General features: G+C 35.4%; 1 protein-coding gene across 1 annotated transcript in view; it reads right to left on the reverse strand.

Moving 5' to 3' along the window:
* LOC145769926 (electroneutral sodium bicarbonate exchanger 1-like) overlaps positions 1 to 17228 on the reverse strand; it is a 36501-nt gene that overhangs the window by 6191 nt on the left and 13082 nt on the right. Inside the window, exons 15-25 of the mRNA XM_082581478.1 lie at positions 15037 to 15137; positions 12945 to 13015; positions 12244 to 12371; positions 11469 to 11575; positions 9789 to 9941; positions 7022 to 7135; positions 6588 to 6749; positions 5820 to 6132; positions 4736 to 4920; positions 2658 to 2813; positions 83 to 168 (exon numbers count right to left, since the gene is read on the reverse strand). Of these exons, the coding sequence (XP_082437604.1) occupies positions 83 to 168; positions 2658 to 2813; positions 4736 to 4920; positions 5820 to 6132; positions 6588 to 6749; positions 7022 to 7135; positions 9789 to 9941; positions 11469 to 11575; positions 12244 to 12371; positions 12945 to 13015; positions 15037 to 15137 (1576 nt within the window). The remainder of the gene's footprint in view (positions 1 to 82; positions 169 to 2657; positions 2814 to 4735; positions 4921 to 5819; positions 6133 to 6587; positions 6750 to 7021; positions 7136 to 9788; positions 9942 to 11468; positions 11576 to 12243; positions 12372 to 12944; positions 13016 to 15036; positions 15138 to 17228) is intronic.

Raw genomic sequence — 17228 nt, forward strand, 5'->3', positions numbered from 1 at the left:
TATCGTTTTATGGTGAACTTCGTTTATAGCATACCCGGAACTAGAAGTATTCATTCATTCTTGCTTGACTTAATATACTCACTTGTAATTGAGATCAGTCATGGGAAACTTGAGCATCTTTTCCCCATTAGTTGAAGCGTCCATAGCCGCGCTTCCATTGGTTTCTTTCTGCGTGCACAAAAGAGGATTCTATGAACAACGTTCTACAACTGATAATGACATCATGGTGACGTCACATATGTGTTCCATAATCTTTCCTTCACATTTCCTTCAGCCATTTTCTGGCTAAAATATTACAACTCCTCAGTATCCATATACTTTCAGTATAGTTTAAAAACGTGTTGCCATTAATAAAATTAGATGAGATAGGATGGCTTTATTGCCACTCTACAACTACCGGTGCTAAGATTCATAGCGACTGCAGATTTCATAATTTTGCAATAAACCTGCGATGTAAATAACTTATTACTCTGCAGATCTATATTCTTATAACGCAATAAGTAAGATAATTGCTTTCTGGAATCACACCTTGACTCATCAGCAGCAAAACAGTCAGCTGGTTCACGACAGGCATCCAATGTTTTATACACGTAATTTCCTATTAGAGATCTGTGTGAGACGTTTGGTAAACGTGTTTGTAATTAGCCGTTTTTTCACTTTGTTAATATGATTATTGTTAACTGACGATTTTTAAAGTCCTTGGTACAATTCTACCTCGAATCGAACCTGGCCTTGTATAACTAGAGGGTAGCCACCAACCACAATCAGTCAATCACACTACCACTAAGCTGATTCGTAAAACAAATTATTTTGTTTTAAAAATCGTATCAAACTAAAAGCTGGGGCATGGTATTTTCAAGAGTATGAAAATGAAAGAAAGTTGCTCACAAAAACAAAACATGCGGTATCTGGTTCTGGGTGATATGTGTTAGATCAGCGACCAACAAAAAATAAGGAATGAAAAAGGAAAAATTAAAGAAAAGATATCTTCACCAAATGGCGTCAAAATATCTACAAAAAATGACCCTTATTAGACGGGAAATGTTCTTATCATGTACAAAACATCTTTACCATTGTAATAATTGAGTTTCGCTTTTAGTAGCATGATCGTTACTTATTTCATAAGTCTAGATCAGAGGTCGGCAACCTGCGGCTCCGGAGCCACATGCGGCTCTTTCAGCCCTCTGCTCTGGCTCCAGTGACTTTAAACACTGCGAGCTTGGGCAATACAAAAAAAAATTGTTGTAAATTAATAACTGCTCTAGGCATTTTAAAAATCAAAGGGCTCTCTTTTCCTGAATTGGATCAGCCACATTGGTTAGAAAAGTTGCATTTCATGGTGGATATGACATCGCACCTCAACACGTTGAACAAAAGCTTGCAAGGAAAAGGTAGCACAACCCTGCAGATGCTGGAGGAGGTTTTGGCTTTTGCGCGCAAGATGACAGTGTTTGCCAGAGATTTACAAAGAGGTACACTACTTCACTTTCCCTTTCTAAAAGAGTTCAAAGAAGCACACAACCAGTTAAATTTTGTTTACTTTCAGCAAGCTATCATCGATATGCAAACTGTGTTTCAACAACGATTCTGTGATTTTAGGAAGGAAAAAGACACGTTATCCTTCCCTATTACCCCTCTGGAAATCGATCCATTACTGCTGAATATGACTGCATTCACAGCTGTAAGTCAATCTAGTCTTGAACTTGAACTGGCCGACATAGCTGACAAGGATGTGTGGGTATCTAAGTTCCGAAGCTTGAGAGCTGACCTTGAAGATCTTGCTCGCCAGAAGGCCACGCTTCGTCACAACCACAAATGGAGTGACCTTGAAAAGCTTCAAAAACCAGACAAGCTCGTGTTCGATACGTGGAATGCCATACCTGACTCTTACATGAACATGAAAAAATATGCATTTGGAGTTCTGTCGATATTTGGATCAACATATTTATGCGAGCAAAGTTTTTCGGTCATGAATTACTTAAAAAATGAACAACGCTCACGCCTAACAGATGAGAGCTTGCAGTCCCAGATGAAACTCAAAGTGTCATCTTATCAAGCTAATGTAGATGTGCTGTGCAGTGAAATTCAGGAGCAAATATCGCATTAGCTGGGTGATATAAATGATTATTTGAAAATGTATGTTTTTACCCAATTGTGCCCATAGGTAGCCTACTAAAAAGTGTTGTGTTTAATAGTCAGGCTTTGTTTGTTGAAATTCTAGAATATTCGCATGTACAAAGCAAAAATTGAAAGAAATTCTACATGAAGTGTAGGCTATAATTACCTTTGGTTTTAGTGGCCAACTCGACAGTTACATGTTATGGCTCCGAATATGTCTTAATTTGAAGAAACTTGGGGACATTGGCTCTTTTAATGCTAAAGGTTGCCGACCTCTGGTCTAGATAGAACGATGTGTTTTAGCATAAGGATGAACCCGATCGTTTTATCTACAGTTCTACACTTGTAAACTCCATACGTCCGCGTTTTGTCGTTTCTATCTGTTACTAGACCTCTGCTATGTTTGTCGTATATTGTTTTTTTTTTTCGTTGTGATGGTCAGATATAAAAACAAACTGAACTGAACTGAATACCATAGTTCATTGTCCACCTTTTATTCCATTTTAGATAATAATCGCACTGTTCGTTGTAAAGCGCACCTGGTACTTTGATGTCTTCTTTTCATTCTTTCTCTTTTTGGCGTCTTCTTTCTTCTTTTTTGTAAACTCCGGTATAATGTCATCCAGCCACATTAATTCTTGTTGAGAGAAGAAGAAGTAGTCAAAGACCTTTCGAATACCAACAAGGGCTGCCACCTAAATAATGGAGAATTAAGTTTCTGTCACCTTCTCGACAAGGAATATTTTATGAAAATAAAAACAAACCCAGTAAACATTTTTCCTTGGCCCAACGTTGGCTGACGGTTGTTCTGGTTGGCTGAGGGTAGTGTAGTTTTGCCAATTTTTGAAATATTTTAATTGAAGATACCTTCGAAGAATTGTTTAAGTTTGCTTCATGGTATTACTTTTACAAATGTAGCCTAATGGGACAATGAAAATGCAAAGAAGTTAGAATTAGGAAGTCGTTCTTGCCAATGTTGGTGTGCAGTTGTACAGAACGTTGGGCCAACGTCATTATTTGCGGCGAACTACGGTAACCCCTCAACTTTTTTACGTTGGCCTAAAGATTTTACAATAAGTTGGCCCATGGCCACCTGGAGATGCGGCCTGATTTGTCACATTTTGCAGATTTTGATTACAGCTACTGCTAGTGCTTGACTGACATTTTTTGAGATGTTTTTACTTTTTGCGGTTTCCTATGGACATAAAACTTTTTTGTTGCTTTGGGGAAGCAGTAGCAAATGAGAAAAAGTAAGTTGAAAATCGCAAAATCAGACTGTTATAGAAAAATTAACAGTCTGACTAAAATCTTGGAAGTCAAATTTTCTTTGTTTTTCAACATGTGAGGATGTTAAAACCTATTGTGTCATCTGCGGAAAAGAGTAAAGAAAGCGTAAAAATCTAATTTTTAGAAAAATTTATTTAAATGTTTGCCCAAAGTTGGAAAAACCTGAAAATTTCTGCAAAATGTGACAAATCAGGCCGTATCTTTAGGTGGCCATGGTTGGCCCAACTGCCACGAATGGTGCAAGATACATTGGGTCAACGGCGGAGCACTATTTTACCAACTGTCACATTAGCCTACGTTCGGCCGAGCTACAATGTTTGCTGGGAACCTACTTTGAGACAAAACTAGCCATTTCAAAAATAAAAACAAACTACGGTACTTTAATATATTTGTTATTGATGTAAGTCCTTTGAGATGAAAAAATCCAATTGATATCAAGAAAAATTAATCTGTGCTGAATGTACTGTAAATAGGTTGCAGGTTATGAACAGTTGTACACTGTACAAGGTCGGTAAAACCACCTTTTGTGACCTAAAATAGTTTCGTTAAATTCAAAAAAGAGTTCCTTGTTTACCTGGTTGTTTAACTCAATGAAGCGCAGCAACGTAGCACTTCTAGAATCGCTTGTGAATGGAAACGTAAACAAGGTTAAGTACAAGCTGCACAAACGTGAGCCAGTTTGTTTGTTTGTTTTTCATATCTTTACCCTGCATTGCGAGAAAGCGGACTTGAGCGCTATGCATCGGTGTACGCCTTCCGACGTACACCTGCCCACGCTGCAGCCGACTGCAATGTCTGTTTCCGGTTGTCTACTCTATTTATGACTTGTTTTTATGACATGATATTTATGACTCTATTTATATCTTGTTCAAAATATATTCTTATTTCAAGGAAAGAAAAGGCAAAAACACACAACAGAGTTGAGCATTATAAAAAGTTTTCCCACATGCATGGTTACAAAAATTTTGAGGAATCAAACGTTTTCGGATTCACCTAAACCTTCATCAAGGGTTTAAAAATATTTTTATCAAATGTAATAAACTTAATCTTCTAATAATACTCAATCCTTTTATGTCGGTATTCTTTGCCTGTTTGTGGTACAAAAATGCAAACTCTCTCCCGAAAGTATAATATCTTTATTTAAATAGGTTGAATTTTGCTTAGAGCTCCATGATCGTTGATTATTTCACAAGTGCAGGTACAAACAACTAGGAAATTGTGTTCCAAAAGCACGTGACAAACTTCTTCTAACACAGTGAACACGTAACATCAGCTTAAAACAGGTCGTTTGTATCTACATTGTGAAATAATATTATTTTTTAACTGGTACCATCATTGGGAAAATAATAGAAACAGGTGGAGAAGACTTGATGATCCATAAGACAGCTAATCCCAAAGCTTGGAAGAAAGTGAAAAGATACACTTTGGGAAGAGGAACGTGTCTCAGGTAAATGAAGTCCGGTTGGTGCTTTGGAGGCATGAAGAAAAGTTTTAGTCTGTCAAAAAACTGAACACCTGAAAATACATGAAATATTTCTTTAGCAGATATAATTACGGTTATCAAAAAGCCCTAGCACTCTGCTTTTCCTTTAGTAGCATTTTCAAATTTTTTTTATTCAAATAGAATAAGAAACTTAACAAATTAATATAATTATAATATATCAATTTATTAAATCAATGTAAATAATAATAATAAATACTGTACATATCTCATAATTCTGCTTGAATAAGAACGTACTCAGAGTAAAACAACTTGTTCTTTGGAGATGAGAAACTATGTTGGCTACATTTTGCTTAAAATGATTTTTTTTCCTTTTGAATACTTCTCTGTATTGTTGGTAATATTATTGGGGAATTATACCTTATAACTGTATAAAAGATATAGCCTAAACTATAAACTGTATAAGAAATGTTGAATCCTAATGTGAGTATATTTTATAATTGGGGAAGTTGGGTTAAAGTATAATAATTGAAGCCTTTTTTGAAATTGGCAATAAATTACCGTTACTTAAATAATTACTTGATAGGTATTGTTTTAAAATTTCGCTTTAAAGTAATATTACTGTTGAATTCAGTTGTTGGAGCTAAATTTTGCAAAACAACCCGTACTTTTGAAGTTAAATCACGACCAGGTAGTCATTTGGTCAAGGCCTTTCGTTGTTAATAAGTTTGCAAAAATGCTGCTTTTATTTGAAGTAATTGTTGAATGTTCAGAAAAACATTCAGTGTTGGTAAAATTCTGTTTGAAACTAAACATTTTTGCCTAAACGACACATCAACAATAATACATTTTTACAAACAAACTTAGTGTCACTTTATCCAATTATTTTGTTACCAAAAACCTCTCCAGAGATTATTTACACTGTTTGCATTGCTGCATTAACCCAATAAAAGTATTAAGCGTTACTCATTACCTTGCAAAGATGACACTCCCATGTAAAGGAACACTCCATAGAGAACCGGCATTGGAATATGAGCTAAAACGGGAGTCAAAAATATGGAGACTCCAATCATTAAGAAAATCATGATCCCGGTGACTCTTTGCTCTCTAATTCCCAGGAACTTTGCCGTTTCTCCTGGAGCAGAGGTCTCTGACTCCATTCGTAGGGAGTTTACATGAGTGATGCTTAGCACGGTGGCCGCAACAAACCAAGGAAGACCCAGTATGGAGCAAATTATAAGCATGATGGCAACAACGAAAAGATCCAAGTGGTATCCACAGCCTTTCTATAGAACAACAGCAGAAAACCTTGTATTGTAAGTGAAAAATGTAACTTTTGCTTGACTGCAGCAAAAAGTTACACTGATTAGCCAATGCTTTATAACTTTCATGAAAAAGGCTGAAACATATAGATTTATTTGATTATAGAGGCCCCATTAGCCATCACTGGGCGTTCAACAATTAATTTAGACCTATAGTTTTGAAAAATACAGTAATAAAGAAGAGGACATCTTGTGATGTTGAAAACGTTCTAATTTGTTGCGTAGTTTTTTGTTTCTCTAAATATAGTAAACTTGAATATGTTAAACTTGATACCGTTGCTCAGCTTCGTATGCCTATGGTTCAACAAGACAAAGTCTCTACCGAAGCTCTAAATAAAAAAGACGTAAGGGAATCTACTGTACTGTAGTTTTACAGTTGAAATGATTCTTTGTTTTTTCAAAATAATAAATGTTTTAACCTTCAGTTTATTCTCCTTGCGGTTAACGATCACCGCGGTTATCTGCTGATCCATGAAGATCAGGATGGTAGCTAGTAGAGCAGGAACAATAGCTGCAATGCAGGACCACCAAGGACCACTTTCAAAAGGATCAATGAGCCATTTTCTGTCGTCTCTTGTTGGCTGAAAAATGACATAAGTACTCATGTTGAACGCAATAAACAAATATTTACAACAAAAGTGTGTCCATTTGTGATAAATACAAACAAAACTGATAAAAACAAAAGGTATTATGACGGAATAAAGAAAGGTATTATGACTGAAAACATACGAGTCTTTTGGCCACGCATGACTTTTTACCACTTGCTGCATTTGCAATGCAAATTTATTTGTAACTTTAAAAAAAAATGTCTAATGAACTTTGAAACAACGTGAAGTAATGAACACACTCTCACTCGAAATGACGGTGGTACACTCAACTTCGAAGTATTAATGTCCATGACAAGATCGAGAACTACCATCAGAGCTATTCCAATTGTGACCGCAAAGTCGCTGATAATGGAACGGACCTGAGTAACAGCAATAATAATAATAAATGAAATTTCATTGAACAATTTATCACTTAATTTCAGATGCAAGTTTAATTCATTTAAGTTATTTTGGCAGCCGATTGTAGCATCGAATAGACAGCGATAGACACGTGTTTCGCCCATGAGGCTGGGCTCATCAGTATCGCACCGTATTCTTGCCACTTGAGTAATCGACCGCCGCTTTACCAGTCAGTTTAACTCTTATCTTTGTGGAAAGAAAGAGCCAACAAAACCAGCAGGTGCCAGGGGTAGGTCAATGTGAAGACCTACCCCTGGCACCTGCTGGTTTTGTTGGCTCTTTCTTTCCACAAAGATAAGAGTTAAACTGACTGGTAAAGCGGCGGTCGATTACTCAAGTGGCAAGAATACGGTGCGATACTGATGAGCCCAGCCTCATGGGCGAAACACGTGTCTATCGCTGTCTATTCGATGCTACAATCGGCTGCCAAAATAACTTAAACGTTTAATTGGAGGTCTCAATGGCTGGCGTGGAAGCTACACCGTTCTGGTTAGCGAAGCGTCACTGCAGCTCGCTGTGCTAGTGAGTAATCAGCCTTGTGCTGATAGCCGGGAAGAACGCCTTTCTTCACTTTAATTCATTTGTTGAATCCTCCAGACAACAAAATCCGTCGCAGACGTTGAATCAATGTAAAAATAACGGATTCTATTGTCTGAGTTTCTTCTGTTACAATCTAATTTCTACAGTCATACAAATGCTTAAATGTAGCAATGCCTTTGTTGTGTTTTTTGTATGTTTTTTTTTTTTTATCTTATCAAATGTAAAAAGAGAATAACATCCAGAAGAAGCTTGACAATGAAAGAATTGACCCCCCTACGCCTACATTAAATTACGGGATAACAAAATATGCAGCAGAAAAAGGTTATATCTTTGGTTAGGTTACATACGTTCATCGTGAAACGACCTTGACCTTGGGCATCAAAAAGATAAACAACGAGTTAAGTTATTACCGGTTGTACGGTTTTGTGCTATTTGCTGAGACATCAAAAAACCTTAAGAATTCGTTGACGCAAATAGACAGGCATAATTTTTTGTTAATTAAACGTATTTTTTCGGTTAAATTAATTTAAAAGTTAGTGATCACATAATCTCTTTGTGGTAATGAGAATTAATGTCAAGGTCGTCGCATGTTTTGATCATAACATTTCAAATTTTATGTTCCAGGAAAGATTAAAATCAAGATTATCACAAGTCAAGACCTCACAAGTGGGACTGATTGCTGCAAAACCTAGGCAATGTATGCTTCAGCTTACTGACGGAAGTACTGCAAAGATCAATACTGCAAAGAGCAAAGATCAATACTTATTATACATTTATTTGAAATTTGAAACAAAACTTAAGAAAATGAAAAACATAAAAATGAGAAAGTATTAAATATTTGATTTTGCTCGATGTAAACAAAGTTTTGAACCTAAATGAAACGAACTAGAAATTGAAACTAGTACTAGAAATTAGAAACGAGCTAGCAATCCAATTATTTAAAAAAATAAAAGAACTATTACCTGACCGTACACAAATAGAAATGGTAATAGAGTTTAGTGCGACACATTTTTTAACAAACTAAAAAGTGTCATTGTGATCAAACTAACAACCATGTCATCCTCATATGCCTGACATAGGCCTAACCATGGCCACCTAAAGATACGGCCTGATTTGTCACATTTTGCAGAAATTTCCAGGTTTTTCTAACTTTGAGCAAACGTTTAAATAATTTTTTCTAAAAATTAGATTTTTACGTTTTTTTTATTCATTTCCCCAGATGACACAATAGGTTTTAACATCCTCACATGTTGGAAAACAAAGAAAATTTGATTTCGAAGATTTTAGTCAGACTGTTAATTTTCAATAACAGTCTGATTCAGCGTTTTTCAACTTACTTTTTCTCATTTGCTACTGCTTCCCCAAGGCAACAAAAAAGTTTTATGTCATTAGGAAACCGCAAAAAGTAAAAACATCTCAAAAAATGTCAGTCAAGCACTAGCAGTAGCTGTAATTAAAATCTGCAAAATGTGACAAATCAGGCCGCATCTCCAGGTGGCCATGGCCTAACCATGGCCACCTAAAGATACGGCCTGATTTGTCACATTTTGCAGAAATTTCCAGGTTTTTCTAACTTTGGGCGAACGTTTAAATAAATTTTTCTAAAAATTATATTTTTACGCTTTCTTTATTCTTTTCCCCAGATGACACAATGGGTTTTAACATTCTCACATGTTGAAAAACAAAGAAAATTCGATTTCGAAGATTTTAGTCAGACTGTTAATTTTCAATAACAGTCTGATTTTGCGTTTTTCAACTTACTTTTTCTCATTTGCTACTGCTTCCCCAAGGCAACAAAAAGTTTTATGTCATTAGGAAACCGCAAAAAGTAAAAATATCTCAAAAAATGTCAGTCAAGCACTAGCAGTAGCTGTAATCAAAATCTGCAAAATGTGACAAATCAGGCCGCATCTCCAGGTGGCCATGGCCTAACTTAGTACAAAGAACTAAATGGGCTTGAAGACATGGTATAGCGTTGATTTATGCCATCCTGGTCTGGCGTTCCAACACCTTTCATAAACTTTTATGATCTTTTTAAACAAAGAAAGAAATTAAAATAAATCAACTCTGTACCTTGGTTGGAAAGTACCGGGAGGTCTTCATTCCTTTGAGAAACATTGATATGGCGAAAGTTCCAAAGAAGAGCACGATAGACATGAGAATGGCGTCCGGGGTGTACTCACAAGACTCACCAATAAGTTTTCCACAATTGTACCCTATGCATTCCTAGAAAATTTGGGCATATGAATAATTTATTGTAAAGTACACGACATGAACTGAATCTTGAAGCAATTGAGAAAAATACTTGTCTATCTTTTATAACTTTAGAGAAATAAAACATAGTAACTTTAGCGGGTTTAGCATACTTTATTTCACACAAAATATAACATAATTAAATAAAATAAACTCAAACGTTTTCGACACGTACGTGTGTCCTCATCAGGAATTAAATCTGCAATACATAAAATGAAAAATCGTAAGATAAATTTGACTATGCACTGTAACTGTAACGACACTCTGGACTGAAAGCACAAACTGAACAAATGATACGAGAATGATTGCGAGTAAATTATGCGGTGGGAAACAGATCACGTGAGGTGTAACACCTTCATGGCTGATGAACCAAAAGACACGCCTGAAGAAGTAGATTTTAGTTATTTCATTAATATACCCTACCTAAGAAAAGATTCAACAATTTTTGCGAAAAACCTAGCTAAACTTATAAAAAAGAAATTTTCATGTGACATTCATCCTGTGTATAAAACATTTAAAGTGCACCAATATTTTCAATTGAAGTCGCCTACCCCCTTTGCTCTTTCTTCAAATGTTGTGTATAAATTTAGTTGTTTGCGTGACGCAAACCAGACATACATTGGTATGTCAACCAGACATTTGTTGACAAGGGCCGGGGAGCACTTAAACCCAAACCTAACAACTAAAAGTGCAATTAAAGAGCACATCGCCTCTTGTGAAACGTGCACTGACAATGTCTCGATCGACCAATTTAAAATCATCTCTCGAGGCAGATCTGATTTTCAGACTAAGATCATGGAAGCCTTAAGAATCAAACGTAACAATCCATCTCTCAACCGGCAGTTATTCGCCTGTGGCTCATCGTTCCTTTTGTGTGTGTTCTAATTGTTTTGTCCAATGCCTGTAGTCTACACCTCACGTGATCTGTTTCCCACCGCATAATTTACTCGCAATCATTCTCGTATCATTTGTTCAGTTTGTGCTTTCAGTCCAGAGTGTCGTTACAGTTACAGTGCATAGTCAAATTTATCTTACGATTTTTCATTTTATGTATTGCAGATTTAATTCCTGATGAGGACACACGTACGTGTCGAAAACGTTTGAGTTTATTTTATTTAATTATGTTATATTTTGTGTGAAATAAAGTATGCTAAACCCGCTAAAGTTACTATGTTTTATTTCTCTATGGTTCAACAAAGCAAACTCTCTACCAAAGTTTTATGACTTTACTTAAAATAACACACCCATACATAGATATAAACACAATTGAATAGCTATTTTTAGATTGAAAAAGATAAGTATAAAAACTGAATTGTTACTCTTTTAATTAACGGTTCTTCAGGCAAAAATTCAGAAAAGTATACTTTTGTTTTTCTAAAAGACAAAAACAAGATTTTTTAAACTCCTTATTTAAATGCAACATAATCTCATTTAAAAGTATATTGTTGTGATAGTATCACTTGGAATTTATCAAATTTGAGTTAAGGTGATCATTCATACCGTTCTAGTAAAGTTTTCCCAAGGAATCGAGTTGATATTTGAGATGTTAGTCACATTGTCCTGGTAAGCACAGAGGAAACTATCCTCATCGGTTCGGAAAAGTAAACCTAAATGGGGAAATAAATGTCATCAGTCGTTCATTAGTTTGAGAAAAAAAACAAGTAGACCTAATAGACGAAAGCAATTTCAACTACGATTACTGTTGTAGTTGTTGTTAGTTGTTGTGATGCTTGTTGTTGTTGATTATTATTATACTGTACTATGTTCTTGTAATCATTAAGTGCATGCATGTGACTGTCACTTTGTTGCATGTACTGAATGTAGAGTTGCACTGTTTGTGGTGATGATGATGATGATGATGATGAGGAGGAATGCTATTTCACAATAAATCGGCTAAAATAGGTCGTTTGCATCTACAAGTTTGAAGCATTATTGTCAAGTTTACCAAAACCTCAACACTTCGCCAGTCATACTCATACCCCATCTGAGTACATTGTAGCCTACTCTAGGTGATAGCCTATTTCAGCATGAAAAAAAAGTCTAAAAAAACTTTTAGTTAAAACATTGTAATAAATGTAGCAAAGGTGTTAAATTTCAACCAACAAAATACTGTATAAACAAGAAGCCTATGGCATCTAAAATAGGCTTAATATCTTGGAAATCCCAACAATAGTCAAGACTTTTAAAAGTAAAAAAAAAAACGACTTGAAATAGATAGATTCATTTTTGGAGTTACAAACAATAAAATTAATGTTGGTTTTAGGAAAAATCCCACCTTGATGCAAGTTAGAATGAGAAGTGGCAATCTTTTCCTTGGAAAGCTGCTTCATTTTGGCCATCGTCAAATTGGTGGTGATGTTCATATTGTTCAATGACGTCATGTTTGGAGAGTAGCAATTGCATCTACATTGGTGCAAATTAAAGTTGTTCTTTTAAGTGCAACAGCATATATGATACAAATGTCTATAAATTATCATGAGATGGTAAGTGAGGTAATGGTACTATAGAATGGCTTGAAAGGCTAGTGGATGAGACAAATTACACTGCCATTCTAATATAACCACTAGATAGCATATGAAAGTAGGTCTTCATCAAAACCGATTGAAAATCATAAGCAAAAGAACAACAGATAACAAAGCAATGAAACAAACAATAACAAATATTTATGATATTGTGAGGGATAGTAAAGATTTTTTTGTTTTTATGTTTGACGATAGAAAATGATAACACTCCAGCAGCAAGAAAGTATTAAGGATAATGTCTTATAAAAACTTTTAAATTTCACTTATTTTAAATATTTATATTCACTTCGATTTACTTTGAAATAAAACACAGTTTGTACTTATTTTATTTTTATATCTGAACTCTGCCTGAAGTTAAACAGAATACTTTCTTTGAACTTTACTGTTTTTCATTAGATTGAAAAAAAGTTTACATATTTCGCATACTTCACACTAAGCTACAAAATTAGCTTACTCATAGAGAGTGACTTTTTCAGGGTTCCATCCGTACCAGATGTGAAGCTGGTCTTCCTCGTGCATCAGTTTCTACGGAAAAAATATTAAGTTGAAAATTCAACATTGTAGTCAACTTTGCTTGTCTTCAATTGCTTCATTTCACTGTTAGGTTAGGTCTTAACCGAACATCGATGGTCTCTCATAAGAGCACAGTTTGTAGACCAAGTTTGTTTATTGTATGATTTGTATTGATTTGTTTTAAATATTTTCAATGTTACTATTATTTTTTAATATTAAATTTAACGTATTTTTTATAGAAAATATTTTTCAATATTCAATGTTACTACAGGTCTATTAAGTTTAATCTAATTTATTCCATATCATGCGCAATTGCGCATTCATAATGAGACAACTGTTTGAAAGAATTGTAGCCAAATCAGAATTACGTATCCAAAGAAGTTGGAAACCTCAAAAGTCGGTTTGAGACCAGTCAGACGATATTGTTATGGGATCAATAGTATTGTTTATTTTTGATTAAATGATTATGACGTCACACAAGTCCCAATGACAGGACTTAGAGTTCGCTACTTCTTCTAACCAGTGACGATCGGTGAGGGAAAGCAAGGAAAGCAGTGCTTACGTTAGCAAAAACTATGCAAAATATAATGACTGAATTCTAGGTTTAACTTATTATTATTTCTATCACGTCTATTTTAACTTGAAAATTACTGTGTTCGTGACTAGAATTACTTGTAACGCTTGTGAGTAGTCTAAGTCCTCACCAAACCGCATGTCTTGCCTATAAATGCCAATTAACGCAAACGCTTCTGTCAAAAACAATCACTGAGGCTCCAGGTAAGCAACTATCAAACTTGCTTTCCCAGATTCAAAAATGTCAAAAAACGCCTTCGCTTTAACCAATCCTCACCCGTTTTGCAAAACGTCACCAGCTGCTTAGCCAATCAGATGTGTTATGGTTATGGTAGGTTAGTTGTGCTTTCCCAGTGACGTCAATGCGTACATTCGCTAAAGCGACTAGACTTACTCGTCAGAATGGTATCTCGTCACGGTACACAGCACAGCATCATAATGCCAAAAAGCTTGTTGCTGTTTTTTGATCTCCTCGCCATGTACTTTAGCCTACTGTACTAGCTTTCATAGTCATGCCTTTGCCCTTTTTTCAGCGTTGATATAACGTTACTTCGCCAATGAACGTTCAGGTGCGGGTGCAATATTTAGTTTGTTAAGCTTCTATACGCAGGAGGCAAACTTATCCAGCTTTTTGTACAAATTGCTTGCGGTTGTAATGTTTAGGCCTAAGTGTTAGTTTTTGTAGTGTAGGCCTAACTGAATATCTGAGAATGACGAATTAAATATTTAGACAACTATTATTCCATGTCTAACACAGGATTTTGGTCCTGCAACGTTAAAATTAAGATTGTTCATGACTTCTAAACATTAAATGAATGTATGATCACGACATAGGCGCAGCACAATTTGACAGACTTTTATTTTTGATTTGTTTTGGAAATGCTCTCAGAGCGCACCAAATTGGAAGTGTTTTTCAACAATTTCTGGGGAAGACCCCCCAGACCCCCCGCTGGAAGTGTTGCCTTCGGGCTTCGCCCGACGGTTACGCCCTTCGTGCCTACTACCTTGCTGCAGCATATTTCCAAGTTGCTTTCCCAACGGTTTAAGCCACCGAACGTCACTGATTCTAACTATCATGACTAGGCAGCCAAGAGAGCATCAAACTGTACCTTATCAGGACATTTTTAACTCTTTCAAGTCATAGCATTAATGCTTTTAAAAAAATACTTGCACTGTAAACCTGCAACTTCTTGTTTGCGGTTTCCCGTCACATTTCGCTGATAAAATCAGAGTTTTTTATCTTTAGATTGCTTTTGGAATTGAACTTTCTACGTTGTTTTTGTAATTAGAGTAAACAACTGGAAGAAATCACGAACCAAATCATCAACGTGACAGATGTAGCAGATTATGACTATACAATGTTTTAAAACACAGTGACAATGCTTTCTTAAACTTCATTAACCTTTTGGTACAAAAAGAAGCCGCTCATAAGATGACGTCATGATGACCTAACGCTTTACCTTGAACGCTTCGTAAATGAAGATGAGAGATATGAGAGCCGAGAAAGATTCCTCCGTGTAGCGCGTCACGTATGAGATCAGGCTGCTTGCATCAAAAGCAACTGCAAAACAAAGTAAGTCACTAATTGGAAAAACAGAAAAGATTTCGAAGTAATTGCGACAAACAGAATCATGTAAGTGTGATTACGTAATGAATCAAATCCTTTTGGTACGCGCTGAAATTGTTTGTCTTGCTTCCCATGTCATGTCATAACAGATTATGGTTACATTGCAAAAGAAACTTACCTAACACACAAATTCACTGCACGAGAAAATTTTATTGGAGTTACCAATAAAAGAATACCCTTTCTGTATATAATGTTGTATTTTTTTCATCACAACTGTCACAAAATTAAGTTTGGCATTGTAGCTCACATTGAGTTGGATAGATTCAATGCGTTACATGCATGACGTACTCAACAGAGGCCATGTCATCGTGCGTGCTGGAGTCTAAACTGGAGGCGAACATGTTTTCATGACTTTGACATACCATATTGAAAAAATATGTATAAAAAGTTGAAGTGAACGTTTTTCACCTTAAATATTTATCTTATATGAAAAAGTTTGCTAGAAAATCAATTTTTAATTGTATATTCATTCGCCATTTGCGCAAGTATACTAAAACGATGCAGAGTTGCCAGGTGTGAAAACCCCAACAGATATCTGTGTGCTTTAATCGGTACTGTCCCGTTGTTCTGTTATTGAATTTGCACAATTGTTTTAACATACCCTTCTTTGAACAGGAAAAATCTACAAGAACTATCTTTACTTTTCAAAAACGCAGAAAAGTCTTAGTTTTTAAAATACTTTTTTTTTCTTTCAATTTTAATATAATTCCTATGTGATGAAACTTTACTAAACATTTCATTTAGCAGCTTTATCTGCGGTTTTAATAGTTTATATATTGAACTATTTTTTTAATTTTACTCAGCTTTGTTTTGAAAATTGCACTCCTTTTCATGGCATTCCCTTTAAAAAGTTAATTGTTTTAAACTTCTGGCAACACTGATATTGTGTTCAATAATTGAATTAGGTTTGCGGTAGTTTTTAAGGTGCTTGCTGTTGAAATGTTATTTAGGGTAGAATATTTGGATAAATGAAATGTTGATTTATTGAAATACTGGCCATGCAAACAAATATTGAGTACCGAGGCTGAAGGCTAGCTAGCGAATGCCGGTAGCCACGTCGGTTTTGGTAAAATAATGTTGGGCTACTTGAGGGCACACCCAGAAGTGTTATGAAATTGTGTGAAAAGTAACTTACTGTACGGTACCTTTGAGAATGATGGGAATTGTTGAGGCTAGCTTTGTTTTTTTTCCAAATTGGTGTAGTTGTTTTTATCTTTATTACCGTAGAGGTGTAGTATATTAAACGCATGATAGCAGGGTCAGCCTTCAGCTCTTGAGCCTAAAATTGCTTGCATGGTCAGTATTTCAAGGTCGCCATGGCTCAGACAAATCTAGAAATCCTATGCAGCATTTTGAAATTCTACTTTAGAAAAATAATTGCTTAGTCTAGCTAGACTTGTGCAGGCTAATACTTTGCTACACTGTAGAACAGTACAGCAAAAATGTGGCATGAAGGCACCCAGGAATTAAGAGACACTCTCATTTTCAAACCTGGTTTTAAAATTTTGTTGCAGTCTAAAATACCCGATTGTTCTATACTGTGCATGTAGTATAAATAGGAATAGTCTAATGTGGTATAAGAAGGAATAGTCTAACAAACGCTTTTAAGTTTGTGTGCATTAATAAAAATTTAGTCTCCAATTTTGAGACCAGCAAAGTTTTAAAAAAAAAAGCAAAACGTTAACATGTTTAGATTGTTCTTATAAAAACTGTGCATTTAAATTGTGCTGCTTAAAGTTTGATAAGTTGAATTTGGTCAGTTTATGCGGTCTCAAAGCATCATTTGTGACCTTAATTTTGTCAAACTTGTGCCATTGCAAAGTGTAGCCTATAGTTAGTGCAGGCATAGTTTTCATTACATCTTCATTTTCATGTATATTTCAAAGTATGTTAAGAGGTTATTTGATGTTTAATTAAGATGGGTAGAAAATGTTGTGTGACTAATTGCCATGGAAATTATGATGAGGCAAACAAAGAAACAACTTTTCGTTTACCTCGAAATCCTGAAGAGAAATATACCATATA

The sequence above is a fragment of the Aplidium turbinatum genome, chromosome 1 (genome assembly GCF_918807975.1).
Source record: "Aplidium turbinatum chromosome 1, kaAplTurb1.1, whole genome shotgun sequence".
In the NCBI taxonomy this organism is placed as follows: domain Eukaryota; kingdom Metazoa; phylum Chordata; class Ascidiacea; order Aplousobranchia; family Polyclinidae; genus Aplidium; species Aplidium turbinatum.